This window comes from Notolepis coatsorum, assembly GCF_963971535.1.
Source record: "Notolepis coatsorum genome assembly, chromosome: 3".
Lineage (NCBI taxonomy): Eukaryota > Metazoa > Chordata > Actinopteri > Aulopiformes > Paralepididae > Notolepis > Notolepis coatsorum.
In genome coordinates this window covers 171,045,745-171,067,728 of record NC_140167.1, presented here as the reverse complement: position 1 = coordinate 171,067,728, position 21,984 = coordinate 171,045,745, and the positions used below count along the sequence as shown (strand labels likewise).

At 45.4% G+C, this 21,984-nt stretch overlaps 1 protein-coding gene across 1 annotated transcript in view; it reads right to left on the bottom strand.

Moving 5' to 3' along the window:
* Window positions 1-821: 821 nt before the first annotated feature.
* The window catches only part of LOC311224839 (diacylglycerol kinase eta-like), a 44,387-nt gene continuing 23,224 nt past the window's right edge, over window positions 822-21,984 (bottom strand). The window contains exon 7 of the mRNA XM_084309967.1: window positions 822-1,434. Within this exon, the coding sequence (XP_084166093.1) occupies window positions 1,382-1,434 (53 nt within the window). The 3' untranslated portion in view covers window positions 822-1,381. The remainder of the gene's footprint in view (window positions 1,435-21,984) is intronic.

Genomic DNA, 21,984 nt, shown 5'->3' with positions numbered 1-21,984 from the left:
CAGTATCTGGATGGTTGGATTCAAACCAACAACTTCACCTTTTGCTGCCATACGCAGCCCCCCTTTTTCATTATAATTCATAACACCTATTAAACTTGTGGAGTAATGTGGCTTATCTACTTAACAAAGAGTTGTTTTCTGCACATAGTTTTCAGATGGTTCGGTCTGGAAGTATCCTGGACATTCACTTTGGTACTGATATTCACATCGACAGAAAACGTACTGATATAAACTCCTAATATGCATACGTCATCTGCGCTGTTTAAACTCCTTATGATATCTACCAATAAAGCACATTTCTTTTTACAATAATTGACTTTGAAAATATGGCACTTGACACAGATCTTTTGACACATAATTATCATGCAAACAAAATAAATAAAAGCTAGAGAAAACAAAAAAAAAGCTTGAATCAGACCAAAAATAAAATAAAATTATGCTTTCAGTAGTAACAAATGGCATAATAATACTTAAGTCATATAAAACTTGTTCAAGTGTTATTGTTGTACACACACGCACAAAATTAAAATCAAAGACACTAACCATGCAATTAAACATGTCTATAAAGTCGAGCGAGCATAGCATGCAACAACAGCCTCTCACTCTGTTCAGAGACCACGCCTCAAACAGATCCTCGTCTTGATTGTGACACCTGTGGCTCTCCTCGTCGGTCTCCGCCCGGCAACAGTGCTGTTGAACCCCCCCCCCGCCCCCGAGCTCATCACAGAGCCTCTGCCGCCGTCTACAGCTAACAGGCACGGAGCCAGTAAGTATCACGAAGCCACTCACTACTGAACTGAACTGAACTGAACTGAACTGAACTGAACTGAACTGAACTGAACTGAACTGGACTGGACTGGACTGTACAATTACCCCACAAGGAACACTCACTGGAAGTCCTGGGTTTGCTACTCTCTGTCGCCTCTACCGAGTGAGAGAGAGAGACAACGGGGTCAGCGACGACAATATGGTTGGTTTCATACTTGATTGTGTGCCGTGAATGGAAATTTAAGTCAGAAATGGCTTTTTTTTCTCTCTTTTTTTCTTATTTTTTTCCTTTTGCATTTCCATCCAAATCTCTGCACCGGTCATTTTTTTTTGGCACGAAAACCACACAGCACACAAACCGCACTAACGTCCGCCTCCCTCACCGCTACTCTCTAAAGGCTTCCCCCCCCGACAGACAGATAGAGTGACAGACAGACGGATCAAACCGGTCCATCCTTCCAATACCACACTCCCCACACGCTGCCTTCGGAGCTATCAAACTCTTCCTCGTGGTTAAGGGGGGGGGGGGGTAATATGAGAGCTCGTTTCCTCCTCTCCAAGGACTCGTGGTCCCGTGGGTTAGAGCTCGACCATGGTCGCCTTGGCCAGATCCTTAGTGCCCTGGAGAATTCTCTTCATATGACCCACTTTCGATATCCCCAGATCCTGCGGTGAGAGAAGAGAGACAGTGTCAGTCGGACCAGGCTGCAAAGTACCGAACCGTTAAGCAGTATCGATAAAATCCTAACGATACCCATCCCTAGGTAGAACACACATATTTTGAATGCCTTCGGCAGACTTCAAATGAGCCATTTTAATCTAGATTAATCTAGATTAACTCCAGGATTGCAGATAGATTCATCTAGATAAAAAAAAATCTATGCCCACCTCTAATCAATACACATCAAAACACCAACAAAAAGTACATTCCTTGTATTTCTATATCCAAGTTCTACTTCCGGGAAGTGGCATGATGCTGTCATGGGCCCATCATGCACTCACGGGTGAAAATAAAAACAATAGATCCCAATTAGGGATGTCCAATATTATTGGCCTACCGATATTATCTGCCGATATCGGCATAAAAATGTCATATCGGAAAATATCGGTATCGGTTTTCAAATTTTTTTATTTTTATTTTTTTACATTTCTATAGCAATGATGTCCGATATTATCGGTCTACCGATATTATCGGCCGATATCGGCATTCAAATGTGATATCGGTTAATATCGGTATCGGAAATTAAGAGTTGGACAATATCGGTATATCGGTATCGGTAAAAAAGCCAATATCGAGCATCCCTAATCCCAATCCAATAAAAGTCCATTTCAAAATAAACCCATTCTCCTCAGATCATGCAAAACTGTCTTCCTACGGTCCTCAGCGATGGAGTCCGTGTCGATATGCAAACGAGGTACCTCTCGGTGCTAAAGGAATGAGGCCAGTTTAATTTTGTCATCGTCAACAGAGCTTACAAAATGACCAAAACCTACAATGCATTTCTCCTGCTTACAAGTAGGGTCCATCTATTTATATCTAATATATTTTATTTCATTTGATTCACAAGCATTGAGTGCGCTGCATTATATTTTGCATGTTTGCATATGTTGTGTATTTGCACGGACCCCAGGAAGAATAGTCCTCACTACGGTGGAGACTAATGGGGATCCATAATAAACAGTAAACAATCTAGCCAACACCAGATAGAACGACACAAAAAGTCACAGATTCTGCTTCTTTCAGCTTTATTCAGCATAATTCATCATGGTGATGAACATTAGTATTAGTCCGTATTATTTTTTTGTATCTATTTTTTCTCCCCCTTTTTTCCGTATTTTTCTCCCATCCCAATTTAGTCGTTATGCCAATTCCCTTCCTGGTCATTGCGCGCATTTTTTCCCCACTTGCCGGCCTAGGGAGGGTTGAAGACTATCACATGTCTCCTCCGATACATGTGGAGTCAGCCAGCCGCTTCTTTTCACCTGACAGTGAGGACTCTCACTGGGGGAGTGTAACGCGTGGGAGGATCACACTACCTCCCCCAGATCCCTTCCCTGCTGAACAGGCGCCCCGACCGACCAGTAGGAGTCGCTGTTTACAACGACCAGGATACATACCCCACCGGCTTCCCACCCGCTAACACTGCAAATTGTGTTAGTAGGGACGACTGACCAAGCCGGAGGTACCGCTGACAGCTGGATTCGAACCCAGAGTCTCTGCGGTGGTAGGCGAACGCTTAGTCCGCTGCGCTACCCAGCCGTGCCATAGTCAGTTTATTTTTTTATAGGACACACAAGCACACACCACACACACCACACTGGGGGCGACAGTGGCTCAGGAGGTAGAGCGGTTATCTGGTAATCGGAAGGTTCCTGGTTCGATTCCTGCTCCTCCCGGGGCAGTGTGTATAAGGGCGTGTTCACACCTACCCTGTTTGGTCCACTTTAAGTGGACCATGGTCCACTTAAATGAATAGTCCGTTTCGTTTGTAGAGGTGTGAACACAAACCGAACTATTTTGAGGACCAAACAACTATAGTACCTAATCCAGGAAGCAAAGTAGCCTACAGTGCATTGCAGTGTGGCTCTGAAGTCAGACTCGCGCCGCTCGCGTAATGAGTCTCTCCTCTCTAGATTCGCGCCGCTCGCGGACAGTCTCTCTCTCTCTCTCTCTCTCTCTCTCTCTCTCTCTCTCTCTCTCTCTCTACTCTCTACTCTCTAGTCGACTTGCGCCGCGCTCGTAATGACAGTATCTCTCTCTCTCATTACGCTGTCGGCAACTGTTTACGTTTGTGAGTGCTATAGTCCAATAGATGAACGACTTGGCGACTGTATGTCCTTTGTTTACTAATTAGATCCGCACCAAAAAGGGTAGTGTGAACGCAGACCAAAATCAAACAATGTATCATTTTCACATTTGGTCCACCAGAAAGTCCGGACTATCCGCAGACTTTCAGGTGTGAACACGCCCTAAGTGTCCTTGAGCAAGACACTTAACCCCTAATTGCTCCCAATGAGCAGGTCGGCACCTTACATGGTCGCCTCCACCGTCACTAGCTTTCACTACCACACTACAGAAGGTTAACCCTTTCACTACCACACTACAGAAGGTTAACCCTTTCACTACCACTGAAGAAAGTCACCACATTTGACTAGAATGCCACGCTAACATCATATGTGTCACAAATCAATGGAAGTGGATACGGACCGCTAGCCTAGCTGTTGGCCAAAAACACCTCTCCCAGAGTTTTAATGTAGACTAGTGGTCCGTATCCGCTTCCATTCATTTGTGCTAAGCTTGGCGAGCTTGCAGCCGGATAGCTTCTACTGAACGCACAGAGAGGAAATTGGTATGTATCTTCTTGTCTGACTCTGGAGAAGACGGTAAGCGCATTTCCCATAATGTCGCTGTGTTCCTTTAAACTGGAATCTCAGCCTCACGCTGGCTCTATGTGGAAGGCAGAATTTAAAGACAGACGTTTTCTCCAGTGTGCATCTCTGAACTTCTGCACCATCATACCACCGCTAAGTCCCTCAGATCAGGGGCTCCTGTTTCTTCCTAGGGGTGACTTTTCAGCTGTAGCTCCCACACTGTGGACCCCCTTCCCACTACACAACAGGCTATATCCTCATTCAAAACCCCCCTGTACTCTTTCATTTCCCCTAATGTACCTTTATCTGCAGAATTCTTTTAAACATTTTTCTTTCTTTTTTTAGCATTTTTTGGCCACGCAGGACCTTTTGGCCATGCAGGACCGACAGAGGAGAGAGGGTGAAACGGGAGGAGACGAGGGGAAGACATGCGACATATGGCCACCGGGTCTGGGAAACAAACCCAGGGCGACCGCTTCGCGACTCAGCACGCTATGTGGTGTGCTACTGGAGCGCCCCTATCTGCAGAATTCTAATTTAGTTTTATGTCTGTCCGTTGTCATTGTGTCTTGTCTTCTTCTTTTCTCTACTGTGGCCTTTTGTTTTCCCATGTCGCTGTAAAGCACTCTGAGCGACTGCGTTGATTGAAAGTGCTTCATGAATAAACCGGACGTGCTACTTGTTGATGGATTTCTGTTTGTTGAAATGTCATGGATGGACTCCCGTGGACAGACCGCTTTGGCATCTTCTCTTTGCCCCAATTCAAGAGTAAACAACCACCACAAGCAAAAGAAAACAAGGAACGGGCTGATTGACACAAGGACTAACAGTAGGCAGACGGTACATTAGACTCAGCTCTTGATACAAGGACTAACAGTAGGCAGACGGTACATTAGACTCAGCTCTTGATACAGATCACTGTGTGTGACTAGACCATGTTACTGCAGGGCTGGACCTAGTGCCATTTCATCGGCTTCGGACATCCGTTGGGGTTACTGAGCAAAGCTCAGAACGTTTGTTCTCACAAAAACATGTTCAAAAGTCAGGAGCACTGCTGTTGTAATGTAACCTCGGCGGCAGCTCCACTCACTGCTCCCGCCTTTAACTCACCATTTAATATACGCAAATATAAGGCTGTGATCACATTGGATGCCTTTTTCAACGCGCCCGCACCTTTTTTCTATGGTTTTCAATGGTTTTGTCACAACAGACGTGCGTCTCCTCCAGACTACGCGCATCGCATTTTTGAAGCAGCGTTTCTTTCTGGCGCTCTCATTTGAAAAGGTTTCAACTTTAGCCGCGATCAATGTAACCATTTTGCCGACAGACAAATCAAATCAACCGAGGGGAGGGATTACAAACCTGAGGTATCTGAAGAGAAATCGACAGCAAAACAAACCAATAGATAATGGAGGGGAAGCAAATTTTGGACCAGGTCTCACCGCGACCGAGATATAAACAGCAACGCCTGGAGGGCTGTGAGCAGTAACGCATGTAACTTACCCTAAATCATCTAATAGTGTAGGGCATTCAAATAGAGGACGGGCCTCTTATAATGGACGGGGGGTTTGATACATGCAGACAAATACAGGCCGGCTTCCAATACAAGGTCGCAATTTTTATTTTTTTTATTTTTCGTGCTGTGATATACAGACAGTAGAATGAGATAAACTCTTGCCAATGCTAATTAAGTGCTGCCTCTCTCTACCGTTCCCGCTACACTCTGACTACATTAACATTTCCCTACTCTCACTTTGTTGGCGTTAGCTAACGTTGTCATAGCTAGATCTGTGGTGTCGGCTGGATGACGTTGGCTTTGTTTGCAAACATTAGTTAACGTTCGCTATCTATATGGCATTGGCAGGCGGGGCTGGCGTTGTCCAGTTGACATTACAGATCATGATGGCTATGATAGCGTTAGCTAAAGCTATTGCCGCACTGCATGTTATCAAATCGATTCGACTCAGGTAGAGTCGAGAAGGTACCACACGCTAAATTGTCCGTGCGGACCCCGCAACCTATAGACAGTTCCAACTTCAGTGTGTGAATTACGTTAATCCACCACAGTTTCACAATTACTGTGTTGCACTCAATATTTAAATAATGTTAGTCTAAATAAATGTAGACAGACAATGTACGTATTTAAAAAATAGAATGAAATTAAGGTCTGCCTCTTATAATAAGCCTCTCTCTAATAAAGGCCTGGTGCTCTTTGCAGCTGAGGTAAATACAAGACCCGTCCAATATTAGAGGAAATACGGTATGTGACGTTAGCTGTGGTAGCAACGGTCCTCAGTGGTATCGCTCGTTGCGCCCTGTGCACTTTCCATTCTATGTACACCGCCGTGCCTCGCGGTTGAGCGCAAGAAAGAGACGTCCAATGTGATCACAGCCTCAAGCTATTGAATCATTTTACAAGATACTTTAGGAGCTCAATAGAGCAATTGTTTAAGTTTATAACCAAGGAATTATTATGTTAAATTAACTGTGTTGATGGAAGAGAGACAACGTTATTCCAACAAAAAGTCACCTCGTCACCAGCCTTATAATGTGGTACAAAAGAAACACTGGATTGGGGCTTTAAGCCAAAGATACTGAATCTAAGGAAGATGACGCAAGATGTGCCAACAATGCGATGGGACAGTTCCTAACGCCGTGTTCCTTTCAAAGATGGACGTCGGGAGTTCCCAGTTGGGAGGTCGGAATTATGACCTCATGCAGTGCATATGAATGACTTTTATACAGGCGCGCCGCTATAGTTAACACAGTGAGATCAAACAAACGTGTTGTGCGCTGGATCTACAGGTCAGAAATATGTCAATTTAGTGTCCGAATGTTCAGAACACCATCAACTTGTAACAGACGCTCCAATATTTACCTCAATCTCATTGGGGTGGATGGAATCTGTGGCCCGCTCTAGTCTCCCAGTCTGGGGGGAGGGGGGCACGTGGCGCAGTGTAGGAAGTGAGAGAGCGAGTTGGTTCGTCTCTGTTTGGAAGCGTGTCTGTTTGAGCCTACAGTACTCAATGTTTGACAATACTAAATTAAATAAATGCATTTATATAGCAGCTTTTATCCAATGGCTTTACAATGCTACAGTTAGGGGTTAAGTAACTTCGACACGCTGCCCGGAAGGAGCGGGAATCCAGGGAACCTTCCGATCACCAGACGACCGCTCTACCTCCTGAGCCACTGTCGCCCCATACTAGTAAACACATACGCACCACACAGCCCCCCCCCCTCCACAGCCACATACCTCTGTGTCAGTCTCCCCCACCCCTTCTCCCACCAATCTCTGACAATACTACTCATCCCCCCAGCCCAGCCCGACCCAAACCTTCATCTTGACCACTCACTCATCCCCCAGACCCAACCCTTCATCTTGCCCATGTAGCAGAGTGAAGTTGTTGTGCTAGAATCATGGACAGAAACTGTTATCTTTTATCTTAAATAAGTAGGCCAAGACGGAAACACTCTTACTTTGAAGGAACAAAGTGGACCGAGCTCACTCTAGTGTTGTGGAGGGGTGCGGTGCCTTGGTTACTAGTTTATATTAATTTCCTCACATTGAGTTATTGATTCTCCAAACGAAATCCCTTTTGGGTCTTTTATAATGGGTTTAGAGAGGATAGGATATCTTTCCATTGAATATTTGTTGTATTGTAAATACTTTCAACCAATGTACAAAATGGTTTAGCCGGTTTGTCGGCAAGGTAGACGCCGGCGGAAGTGGTCGCTCTCTTTGAGTTTGCTGAGAACGAGAGCAGAGGTACGCGCTTTCGGTTACCTAATATTGGATTTAATTGCTATGTATAACTTGTAAAATTGATTTATATTTTGGTTTTGGTACTGAAATACCCTGTTGTGTAATGACATTAATTCGCCCTGTGTAAAACAGCCATAGTACCGTTGTGGGCTAACTCGTATTCTGTTTGGCGATCACAGGTGGACTACGTGATGATGGTCGCTTACGCCATGTTTTTGTGTACGTGCTGTTTTGGTTTGCTAACAGGTATGAACCGTTGTTTTTGTATTTCGGTTTAATTAATGCTTACACACTGTCTTTCATTTCATATTATTTCATATGTTTTTGCTGAAGTTGACTTGTACTGAGCTACATGTATTTAATAGTAGCTAACAATTGTTGTAACTGTGGATGGCGCGCTGTTTTGAATGTGCGCGCGCGCTCTCTTTGAGTTTGCTGAGAACGAGAGCAGAGGTGGACTACGTGATGATGGTCGCTTACGCCATGTTTTTGTGTACGGGCTGTTTTGGTTTGCTAACAGGGAATCACCAATAAAACACCATCAACTGAGTACCGTTGTCTGAGTCTACGTCCACCTCACACCAGACACAACGCAGATTGGATCACGCTACAAACTGGTGCCGAGACAACCCGGATCAACTGGTCAGCGGAGGCCGACCACCGGTGTTGCTGGAGAGACGTGGAGGCTTCATGTGCGGCCTAGACGCGTGGATGCTGCTGGCGCGGCCTGGTCACGGGGACGCTGCATTCGCCGTCTGTTCCTGAGGTCTGTTCCTGAGGAGGCTGGAGAGCACTGAATCCTTTGAAAAAGATATAGTCTCTAATCAAGTTTATTGATTTCGAGTGTGTTACCTAAAACACGCTGAAGAGTATAACGGTAAAAGTACCATTTGATACTGAAAATGACTTTGAATGTAGGAAACACTCCTACAGGGAACTTGACTGTGGGGAGAGGGAGAGGGGTTCTAAGTTACACACCGGTCATGCAGTCTACTCCGGCGAGTCCAGGTGGTTCAGGTTCCTCTAGTCCTGGAAGGGGGAGTGTAGAGGGTCACTCAGAGAGAAATGCCCAATCGTTACTTTTCACTCCGGTTGTTCCCTCACCTGGTGAAATTAACAACACTAGTGTTGAAACATCCCCCAGTCAAATGGCCAATTTGATAAAATCCATTGGGTCAGAAATAGGGGAAGCTATTAGAATGACGTTAATGCAGAACACAATCACGGGGACTTCACCTGTATTAGCTTCTCAAAATCCCCAACAGACGTTCCAACCTGACCAATGTGGGAATACTGTGATTGATGCATCCAAAATGAATCTTGTGTTCAGATGCAAATGCCCCACCCTATTTTAGAGGGGACAGCACAGATAAGTGCTCTGTTTTTGAGTGGGAGGAACTCATGAGGACGTATATCAGAAAGAAAAATAACTGTACTGGAGCTGAACAAGTTGAGGAGGTTATGAACAAGCTAATGGGGAGGGCCCGGGACGTTACCAAAGTATGGCTGCGTAGCAACTCTCAACTGTCAGTGAGGTGGGTGTTATTTTTAGCATTTTGAGACAACATTTTGGTGATATTATTCATTCAGAACTTCCATTAGCTGACTTTTATGCAGTCAAAGCATATGCAAGCGAGAATCCTCTTGACTATTGGATTAGGCTTAACAAAGCAGCAGAAGCCACAGAGCAGTGTCTTCTTAGTAAGGGGGAATCTCAGACTAGCCTGAGCCAGCATCTAGTTCTCATGTTCATCCGTAACTGCCCCGATAAGGAGTTGTCTTTAGTGTTCAAAAGTAAGCCATCTCGTGAGTGGACAGCAGGTGAGGTGCAGGGACATTTGGATGAATATTTGAGAGAACATAGAGCGAGTCGAGGTCGGTTGACACAACAAGTGGTCGCCATTGAGTCATCACAGGAGAGGGTGGTTGTTAATCACGAAAGCGCGTCACCTATGGCTGTCAGTAGTCCAGAGCTAGAGCAGCTGTTGCCTGTATCTGAGAATAACACAATGGATAGAGTTCTGAGAGTGTTAGAAATGGCGTTAGGCAACAACACTCAGTCTGTACAAAATGGTCCTTATGTACAAAATGGTCCTTATGTACAAAATGGCCCCCATAGACAGTTCCCCAAACCTTCTCAAGAATGTCAGGTTTGTGGCAGTTTGGAGCACAATACTAGGACGCATTGTAGGACGCACAGGCTGTGTTTCAAGTGTCTGGGTCCAGGGCATATTGGTATCCATTGTGGGCAGACCACTCCTAGACCGCCCCCTGGTCAGAGACAGGCTGGTCCTCCTCAGGAAAACTAGCCGGCCCTCGTTCAAAGGAGGACAATGTGGGCCCCTATGGTTTTTCCTCCAATTGCAATGATGATATTCAGTCTGTATACACGTCCGTTTGTGAAGCAGCACCCAAAGACAAGACAGTAATTATGCAGAATGTGACCAGAACATCCCAAAGTGACAGTTTATTTTTCACCACCGTATTAACAGGAGACAAGGTTGAGTTACAGGGGATGTTAGATAGCGGATCCATGGCTACTTCTCTGCGCGCTGATGTGGTTCCTCGGCTGAGGGAGGCAGGAGTAGTGACGGGTGATTTGATATCGACTACCAATGTTGTTCTTGTGGGGTGTGGTGGGAAACAAACTAGCCCGGTGGGAACGTGTGAGCTGAAACTTAAGCTTTACGGTTTTGAATACATAGTACCAGTCTTGATAGTGGAGGGTCAGGTTGATGAGCTCATTATAGGCACCAATGTGATGAAGCCCTTAATCAGACAGTTCAAATCCACGGGGGCCTACTGGCGCATATTGGGAAAAGCTGAGTCACCATGTCAGGACGAAAACAGTCAGTTTATCAGGTTCATGGCCAATCTTGAGAGATGGAGGGGGGAGGAAATTCCTGACAAAGTGGGAACAGTCAAGTTGAAACAGGCCGTAACACTTGAACCGATGAGTGAGCATGTAGTGTGGGGTCGTCTCCCACCCAGGACAAAACTTTCTATGGGAAGTACCGTTATTGTTGAGCCCAGCGCCTCTCGTTGTGTGCACCGTAACATACTAGTTGGCAGGGTAGTTACACCCCTCTGGGGGGATGGGTGGCTTCCTGTCAAGATTATGAATCCGACTACCAAAGCTATCACCTTGAGACGGAATGCAAAAGTGGCTGACGTATATCCATGCATTGCATTAGAAGATTTTGACAGTGATACGGACACGTCAGTCCACCAGAATGCCGGTAGAGTGAGTAGTGGCAGCTCTCACGGCAGTCTGACAGCTAGGAGTTGTGCTAGCAACAATGTAGCTAGGGGGAATGATAGACTGGCTAGTCTAGTTGATGACTGTCAGGTCTCACCAGTCTGGAAAGATAGACTGACTGATCTAATTGAGAACTATGAGGATGTGTTTTCTAGACACCGGTTGGATTGTGGTGAGGCTAGTGGCTTCTGTCACCGTATCCGACTGACTGACGATCGGCCCTTTCGGTTACCTTACCGGAGGCTCTCCCCCGCCCATTACCAAAAGTTGAGAGAGACTCTGAACGAGATGGAGGGCAGGGAGAGAATTAGGAAGTCGAGTAGTGAGTATGCATCCCCCCTTGTTCTTTGTTGGAAAAAGAATGGGGACTTGAGACTGTGCACAGATTTCAGGTGGTTAAACGCTCGCACGGTAAAAGATGCACATCCATTACCTCATCAAGCAGATGTACTTGCAGCGTTGGGAGGCAATGCCTTTTTCAGTTCTATGGATTTGACATCCGGGTATTACAATGTCCCCCTGCATGAGGATGATAAGAAATACACTGCGTTCTCCTCTCCTCTCGGTTTACATGAATATAACCGTATGCCCCAGGGGCTTTGTAATAGTCCAGCTACGTTCATGAGAATGATGCTCACAATCTTTGGTGATCAGAACTCACTGAGTCTTCTCTGTTATTTAGATGACCTTCTGGTCTTTGGCAAGTCTGAAGAAGAGAGCTTGCAGAGGCTGGAGATGGTATTTCAGCGTTTACGAGAACACAATCTGAAGTTGTCTCCGTCTAAGTGTCAGTTTCTGAGAAAGTCACTGAAGTTATTGGGACACATTGTTTCTCGGGAAGGGATAGCCACAGACCCTGATAAGGTGCAGGCTATAGTGGGTGTGACGGAGAGCGATATTATGGAGTCGGATGGGGTCACCCCGTCTGCCAATAAGATCCGGTCATTTTTAGGAATGGTGGTGTATTATCAACATTACATTGAGAACTGCTCTGTAGTTGCAAGACCACTGTTTCAGTTGACCACGGGTGTGAAAAAGCCACAGAGAGGCAAAGTAAAAGGGAAGAGAGCTGCCCCCCTTCGTAGGCTTAGTGCAGCAGACTGGACTGTGGAGTGTAGGGAGGCCTTTGAGGCGTTAAAGGCTGCATTGGTGGGACAAGCTCTGTTGGCTCACCCTGACTTTTCTCAGCCATTTTTATTGTCTGTAGATGCATCCACTAGTGGACTGGGAGCTGTGCTTTCACAAGTGCAGGAAGGGTGTAGCACAGCCAGGCCCATAGCTTTTGCTAGTAAATCTTTGAATCATGCTCAGTCTAAATATCCCGCTCATAGGCTTGAGTTTCTCGCCATGAAATGGGCTATACACGACAAGTTTAGCCATTGGCTGCGAGGACATACATTTACAGTGTGGACAGATAATAATCCACTTAAGTACATCCTCACAAAGCCAAAACTTGATGCATGCGAGCAGAGATGGGTGGCTAAGCTGGCACCTTTTGATTTTGACATTCAGTACATTCCTGGGCCTAAAAATACAGTAGCTGATGCACTGAGCAGGGAGCCTTTTACTAAGCCTAGGGTGATGCACAGGCTGACAAGGACCTCGTATGATGTCTTGTTGAGGGAGGCTAAGGGTTTGGAGGTGGATGACGTGCAGAACATGTTCCATCTTACCTGTGAGGAACCAGAGGTGAGGAGGAAGGGCCTAGGGTTGTCCATTCAGAGTTCTCTTAAGGCCAGTGGTGAGGTGGGTAGTGACAGCGGGAGCATATCCCGTGAAGAGGTATCTGCTGTACTCCACACACATCGCTGTTGGGAGGATGGCGCAGCTATGAGAGCAGTCTCTCATGTGCAGCAGTTAGAAAGGTTGGTGTCCATGGGACAGAGCCCATTGCCGGTCATCACTCATGAGGAATTGTACGACAAGCAGTGCCAGGACCCTGTTACTGGTAGAGTCAAATTCTTTGTAGATAGAGGCCGCCGCCCATCTCGAAGAGAGAGAGTTCATGAGTCAAAAGAAACAAACCGCACACTGAGGCAGTGGGGAAAACTCACCACCAAATTAGGAGTGTTGTACCGTGTTTCCAAACACGCTGTGAGTAAGAAGAAGGTCTTTCAATATGTTGTACCGAGCGCTCTGAGAGGACAGGTGCTGAAAGGGGTACATGATGAGGCTGGTCACCAGGGCCAGCAGCGCACATTGTGGCTCACTAGACAACGTTTCTATTGGGACTCCATGGAAAAGGATGTCAAAGAATATGTGAGTCATTGTAAGAGATGTGTACTGAGCAAAGCACCTGAGCCGGAGGCTAGGGCTCCGCTGGTATCTATAGTCACCACTGCACCACTGGAGTTGGTGTGTATTGACTTTTGGTCGGCTGAGGATGCCAATAATAAGTCCATTGATGTGCTTGTTATAACTGACCATTTTACCAAACTAGCGTGTGCTTATCCGTGTCCCAATCAGTCTGCCAAGACAGTGGCTAGGGTGCTCTGGAATAATTGTTTTTCTGTTTATGGTTTTGCAGCCTGCATTCATAGCGACAGAGGGGCTAATTTTGAGAGTGCACTCATAGCAGAGATGCTTCAGATGGCAGGGGTTGAAAAATCCCATACCACGCCATACCATCCTATGGGAAATGGACAAGCAGAACGTCTAAATCGCACTTTAGGTAGTATGATCCGTGCTTTGCCACCTCGTTCCAAGGTGAAATGGCCTCAGATGTTGAACACTTTGACGTTTGCTTATAATTGCAGTGCATGAGACCACAGGGCTCCCACCCTTCTTTTTGATGTTTGGTCGCACTCCAAGATTACCTGTCGATGTTATGTTTCAGAGTGTCCTTTTGGATGGAGATACGGTGGATGTGGATAAGTATGTCCAGTCACTGGGAAAGGATCTGAGGGAAACAATGGCACTTGCTCAAAAGCATGCTGAGAAGCAACAGACCAGGCAAGCTGAGGTGTATAACAGACAGCTAAAGGGACATTCGGTGGAGAAGGGGGATCGGGTCTTACTGGCAAATAAGGGGGAGCGAGGCAAGAAAAAGCTAGCTGACCGTTGGGAGAGTGCTGTCTATACTGTTGTGTGTAAAAACAGTGTGCTGAACATATACAGTATCCGTCATCCTGTCACAAGGAGGATTAAGACTGTTCATAGGAATTTGATTATGCCCGTCAATTTCCTGCCTTTGCCGTCATGGGATGAGCCAGAGATTGAGGTGTCTATTCCTGGCACTGTTCCTAGTGAGGAAATGACAGATGATTCTGTTCAGGATGAGCTGAGAACTGCCCGGTGGGTTGCTCATCTTCCTGAGTCCAGTGTGGAGGGGGTAGTAGATACCAGGATAGGGATGGGTGTATCAGAGCCAGCAGAGGAGCAGGTGGGAAGTATGGGTAGTGATCATCATCATAGAATTACACTTGAGACACATAATGGTGAGGAGCAGGAGTGTAAACTGAAGAAACCACGCCATTTTTGGATGGAGGGACCAGATGCAGATGTTGAATCAGAGGAGTCATACTCTGTAATTGTTTATCAGGACAGTGATCAGTCGTCAGACACGACGACTGTGGAATCCGGCACTGAGGACATGATGGCTTCGGGGAAGGCCCCCTGTAGTTCATCCTTACTTGTTCCAGTGTGGGAACCTGAGTCGGTCATGTCAGGCACTGAGGACATGATGGCTCCGGGGAAGGCTCCCTGTAGTTCATCCTTACTTGTTCCAGTGTGTGAACCTGGGTCGGCCGTTGTCACTGTCAAACCGAGTGTAGTTGAGGTACCTCAAGGGGTTTACACTAGGCTGGGGAGGCTCATCAGGCCAGTTAACAGGCTCATTCAGACGATGGCTGTACAGAGAGTCAGGACGCTGCTGTCATCTTAAAAGATGTCTTGATTTTTTATTTTTATTTTTTAGTGATTCTTTTTATTTATAATTTTTTATTTTTTTTTATTTTCTTTCATTGATTTTGCTGTTTGATTTTCTTTGAGTCATACTGGTAGTTACGGTTGTCTATTGCAGTGGTTCTCAACTGGTCTAGCCTCGGGACCCAACATTTTCCTTAGTCATTAAGTTGCGACCCAACATTTTGAACCACTATGATTTATGTAAAAAAAAAAAATTGCAGTAATACGCAATCTTTCAAAACATGAAATAAACACAAAACAGTGCAACAAAAGTGCAACTATTGCTAAAAACCCAATGAAATAAAAGAATAATACATAATATATGCTTCTTAGCAGATTTCTTAGCTTAACATAACAGACCTAAGTTTGGGGGAACTAATGGGATAACTGGGGTTGCAACAAAAGTGCAACTAGGGCTAAAAACCCAATGAAATTAAATAATAATAATAAATAATGATGCTTCTTAGCAGACTTCTTAGCTTAACATAACAGACCTGAGTTTGGGGGAACTAATGGGATAACTGGGATTGCAATAAAAGTGCAACTAGGGCTAAAAACCCAATGAAATAAAATAATAATAAATAAAATGCTTCTTAGCAGATTTCTTAGCTTAACATAACAGACCTAAGTTTGGGGGAACTAATGGGATAACTGGGGTTGCAACAAAAGTGCAACTAGGGCTAAAAACCCAATGAAATTAAATAATAATAATAAATAATGATGCTTCTTAGCAGACTTCTTAGCTTAACATAACAGACCTGAGTTTGGGGGAACTAATGGGATAACTGGGATTGCAATAAAAGTGCAACTAGGGCTAAAAACCCAATGAAATAAAATAATAATAAATAAAATGCTTCTTAGCAGATTTCTTAGCTTAACATAACAGACCTAAGTTTGGGGGAACTAATGGGATAACTGGGGTTGCAACAAAAGTGCAACTAGGGCTAAAAACCCAATGAAATTTAATAATAATAATAAATAATTATGCTTCTTAGCAGACTTCTTAGCTTAACATAACAGACCTAAGTTTGGGGGAACTAATGGGATAACTGGGATTGCAATAAAAGTGCAACTAGGGCTAAAAACCCAATGAAATAAAATAATAATAAATAAAATGCTTCTTAGCAGATTTCTTAGCTTAACATAACAGACCTACGTTTGGGGGAACTAATGGGATAACTGGGGTTGCAACAAAAGTGCAACTAGGGCTAAAAACCCAATGAAATTAAATAATAATAATAAATAATTATGCTTCTTAGCAGACTTCTTAGCTTAACATAACAGACCTAAGTTTGGGGGAACTAATGGGATAACTGGGATTGCAATAAAAGTGCAACTAGGGCTAAAAACCCAATGAAATAAAATAATAATAAATAAAATGCTTCTTAGCAGATTTCTTAGCTTAACATAACAGACCTACGTTTGGGGGAACTAATGGGATAACTGGGGTTGCAACAAAAGTGCAACTAAGGGCTAAAAACACAATGAAATAAAATAATAATAATAAATAATATATCCTTCTTAGCAGACTTCTTAGCTTAACATGCAGGGAACTAATGGAATAACTGGGGATGATGTTTGCTCCTGACAAGAGTCTCAAAGTCTGGGGTGATGGTAGACAAAGCAACTCTGAGGTCATGCTCAATGTCCAATCTGTTCCTCCGCGTTGTCTTCAGCTGGACCAGAGCTGAGAAGCCACTTTCACAAAGATAGGTAGTGAAAAAAAGTAAAAAAAAAAAAAAATGTACTTTTTTTTACTTTTTTTTTTTTTTTTACACACACATCCGCGACCCACTCAAAATGGCCCCGCGACCCACTTTTGGGTCGCGACCCACCAGTTGAGAAACACTGGTCTATTGCATTAGACATGATTTGGTCATTTTGGTGTATTCCATGTAGGGATGCTCGATATTGGCTTTTTTACCGATACCGATATTCCGATATTGTTGTATTATTCAAAAGGCTTTCTAAATGTAAGCATTATCTGTGCAAAATATGATAATTAAAAAAGTAAAAATTAACATTACATATCTCTTGTTGTTGAATTAAACCAACATGCATACTTTTGACAATAAATAAAATAAGAATTGGTTCTTACTTGCTTGCCTGGGTAAATAAAGGTTAAATAAATGTAAAAAAAAAAAAAAAAAAAAAAAAAAAAATTTTTACCGATACCGATATTTTCCGATATCACATTTTACTGCCGATATCGGCCGATAATATCGGTCGGCCGATAATATCGGACATCCCTAATTCCATGGTATAAATATGTACATGGCATGTTTTTTTGTCTATGGTTGGATGAGGGATTAGCTACCCTTTATTTTTCCTGATCCTTCATCGGATAGCTTTTGAGCTGGTCAACCTATTTTCTGGGTTTGGAATTAAGGGAATACACCGAGTTACATGTGACGCGTTGATTCATTGTAATTTTTTTTTATTTTCTATTTCTTTGGTTTATACTTACGCTGTTGAGTTGATTGAAGGGAACACTGTCCATGATCTGGCATAAAACAGTAGGGGAGAATGTAGCAGAGTGAAGTTGTTGTGCTAGAATTATGGACAGAAACTGTTATCTTTTATCTTAAATAAGTAGGCCAAGACGGAAACACTCTTACTTTGAAGGAACAAAGTGGACCGAGCTCACTCTAGTGTTGTGGAGGGGTGCCTTGGTTACTAGTTTATATTAATTTCCTCACATTGAGTTATTGATTCTCCAAACGAAATCCCTTTTGGGTCTTTTATAATGGGTTTAGAGAGGATAGGATATCTTTCCATTGAATATTTGTTGTATTGTAAATACTTTCAACCAATGTACAAAATGGTTTAGCCGGTTTGTCGGCAAGGTAGACGCCGGCGGAAGTGGTCGCTCTCTTTGAGTTTGCTGAGAACGAGAGCAGAGGTACGCGCTTTCGGTTACCTAATATTGGATTTAATTGCTATGTATAACTTGTAAAATTGATTTATATTTTGGTTTTGGTACTGAAATACCCTGTTGTGTAATGACATTAATTCGCCCTGTGTAAAACAGCCATAGTACCGTTGTGGGCTAACTCGTATTCTGTTTGGCGATCACAGGTGGACTACGTGATGATGGTCGCTTACGCCATGTTTTTGTGTACGTGCTGTTTTGGTTTGCTAACAGGTATGAACCGTTGTTTTTGTATTTCGGTTTAATTAATGCTTACACACTGTCTTTCATTTCATATTATTTCATATGTTTTTGCTGAAGTTGACTTGTACTGAGCTACATGTATTTAATAGTAGCTAACAATTGTTGTAACTGTGGATGGCGCGCTGTTTTGAATGTGCGCGCGCGCTCTCTTTGAGTTTGCTGAGAACGAGAGCAGAGGTGGACTACGTGATGATGGTCGCTTACGCCATGTTTTTGTGTACGTGCTGTTTTGGTTTGCTAACAGGGAATCACCAATAAAACACCATCAACTGAGTACCGTTGTCTGAGTCTACGTCCACCTCACACCAGACACAACGCAGATTGGATCACGCTACACCCACTCATCCCCCCCCGACCCAACCCTTCATCTTGCCCTCTCATCCCCTCCCCGACCCAACCCTTCATCTTGCCCTCTCATCCCTCCCCGACCCAACCCTTCATCTTGCCCTCTCATCCCTCCCCGACCCAACCCTTCATCTTGCCCTCTCATCCCTCCCTGACCCAACCCTCCATCTTGCCCACTCATCCCCTCCGACCCAACCCTTCATCTTGCCCTCTCATCCCCCCCGACCCAACCCTTCATCTTGCCCTCTCATCCCTCCCCGACCCAACCCTTCATCTTGCCCTCTCATCCCTCCCCGACCAAACCCTTCATCTTTCCCTCTCATCCCTCCCCGACCCAACCCTTCATCTTGCCCTCTCATCCCTCCCCGACCCAACCCTTCATCTTGCCCACTCATCCCCTCCGACCCAACCCTTCATCTTGCCCTCTCATCCCTCCCCGACCCAACCCTTCATCTTGCCCTCTCATCCCTCCCCGACCCAAACCTTCATCTTGACCACTCACTCATCCCCCCAGACCCAACCCTTCACCTTGCCCACTCATCCCCCCCCCCCCCCCCCCCTCCCCCCTCCCTCCCCTCCCTCCCGCTGGACACCAAGGGTTAGTGAGTTACAGAAGAGCCTCAGCACTAAGTGACACTCAGGACAGGAAGCCAAGCAGAGCGGTGCAGCACAGAGAGAAGACGGGGAGACACCAGGCAGAAGACAACAGGAGAGACCGAGAGAGAGACCAAGAGAGACCGAGAGGGGGGGGTAGGTGGGGGAGAGGGGGAGGGGTAAGGTGTTGTGATCATTGTGTGCACGGTGTGTGTGTGTGTGGGTTACCTTCAGGTCTCTCCTCTCCAGGTGCAGGAGCTCGGAGCCGTGGATGTCGTGCCGGGTGAACGTGTCTCTGTACTCCCCCAGACTCAGCTGCTCCAGCCAGACGCCCACCTCCTCTGTGCCCCACCTCTCCACTGCACACACACACACACACACACGCATGCACGCACTCACACACACACACACACACACACACACACGCACGCACGCACACACAGAGCAGAGCAGAAAGGGGCTCAGGGCGCCACGCTTGTTTACACTCGTATACAGTATGCAGGCAGGCACACACGCACGCACGCACACACACACACACACACACACACACACACAACACACACACACACACACACACACACACACACACACACACACACACACACACACACACACACACACCCCCCCCCCCCCCCCCTGTTGTCAGACCAAAACCTTTGACTAACTCAGATACCAGAGTGTCTCTTGCTTAATATACCAGGGGTGTACCAGTAGTTTCAAAAACACTAAAAAGAATTACAGGATTGACCTTAAATGTCCTTAACCCTTTCACTACCACACTACAGAAGGTTAACCCTTTCACTACCACACTACAAAGGGTTCATGCTTTCACTACCACACTACAAAGGGTTAACCCTTTCACTACCATTTCCATTACGCCCATGACGCCCATTCAAACCGGACATATTATAAAAAAAAATGATGTCAATATGAAAATAAGGTTGTTTTTCGTCATTCCTGAAAAACAGACCTTTTGGAGACACAAGGTTTTGATCTAACAGTGGTGGCAGTGATGTACATTCTTAACTTAAATCACACCTCAAATGCTCTCTCTCTCTCTCTCTTTTTTTCTCTCTCTCTCTGTCTCTCTCTCACACACACACACACACACACACACACACACACACACACACACACACACACACACACACACACACAGAAAGATGGCAAGAACACAGCTCTACAATACACCAACACACACCCACACAACCTCACACCTTGGGAAAAAACTGTGGTAAATTATCATCGGAAAGATGAAACGAGAGAGAGAGAGAGAGAGAGAGAGAGAGAGAGAGAGAGAGAGAGAGAGAGAGAGAGAGAGAGAGAGAGAGAGCCTGACGGAGGGAGGGAGGAATGGAAGGAATGACGGAGGGAGGGAGGGCGAGGGAGGTGAGGCGGCAGCAGCTGGCGGAAAGAGGAGGGGTTAACAGAGGCCACGGGTCGGTCAGAACAAGGCACTGGCCAATGGTGTTCCGGAAAGGCTGAGGGCATGCAGGTTATCCACCAATCAGAACATAGACAAGAAGAAGGAGGTAAAAGGGAGGCAGAAGCCTGTGCAACCCACAGGAAGGGCAGCCCAACCAATCAACACCTGCCTTGGATGACAAAGGGAGGGGCTAACATTCCTCCACCCAATCCCAACTGTCAGATCTTATTCAAACCCACATCCTGGTACTTTCCCATTCAATATGCAGCAACAACAACAACACACAGTCGAGGATTTCTCGTTTGTCCAGAAGATGAACTCAGTTCCCTTTGCTTTCTTTCAATAAACCTGATGTTACGATGGAGGTACATTTCACGGCACATTCAACCCAAGTAGAAGCAGGCGACAAACTAGTGTTTGACACAAGACATCGCGCTCCCTTCCCTTCGGGTGCACTTGTTCCACCCCCGTCTTTGGCCTTGGTTTGTGCCGGGTGTACACGGGTGGACAGGTGGATGAAACCATGAACAAAAGTGGAAGGGGGGGGTTTGTCGCTGGTTAGGGTCGGATTGCTGAACAGGAGAGATCACACTGCAGATGAACCATTCGTAGTGCCCCTCTGTAGTGTCTGTAATGCAGGGTGCCCTCTGGGCGTACGGAGTGTCAAAACCAATAGAAATGATGCTAACTGTAGTCCTCAAGATGGCTTTTACTGGTGATAGCATAACCTAGTTTGTGGATGTGTTTGTATACCCATGTGACATCATCTCTCTCCTGTGTGGAAAGGCTAGAACCCACTGGCCCAGCAGTCATATGCCGAATTCAATGTTGCGTTCACGTGGCATCTGGTACATCGGGCGGATGGGTTTCTGACCTGGAAGTAGCATGGGAAGTAGGGTAAACAGCGTTATTTTTTTCCGTAGCCGCATTTCTGGCAAGACGCTCTCTGATTGGCCGACGCCTGTTTCTACACTGGTTAAGCTTAGGCACTCTTTCGAAGTTGGTTAAGGTTAGAGTTTGTCTTAGAGCGTGACGGCAAGTTCTTTCGACGGTTAAGCTTAGGCACTCTTTCGAAGTTGGTTAAGGTTAGAGTTTGTCTTAGAGCATGGCGATAGAACGCCAGGTAGTTTGCAGGCTGTTCGACGCGGAAATGGGCAAAGACACAGCTCGTCACGCGATTGGGCAAACATGTCAGTGGCCAATCAGAGAGCGTCAGTCAGTGGCCAATCAGAGAGCGTCTGCCAGAAATGTGGCTACGGAAAAAAATAACGCGGGTAAACAAACTCAGAAACTTGTCAAGTTGTGATGTCATGCTCTTTGAGCAGCGAAACCAAAAGTGGAAAGAATCACGTTATTTTTGGCGCAGCAGAAAA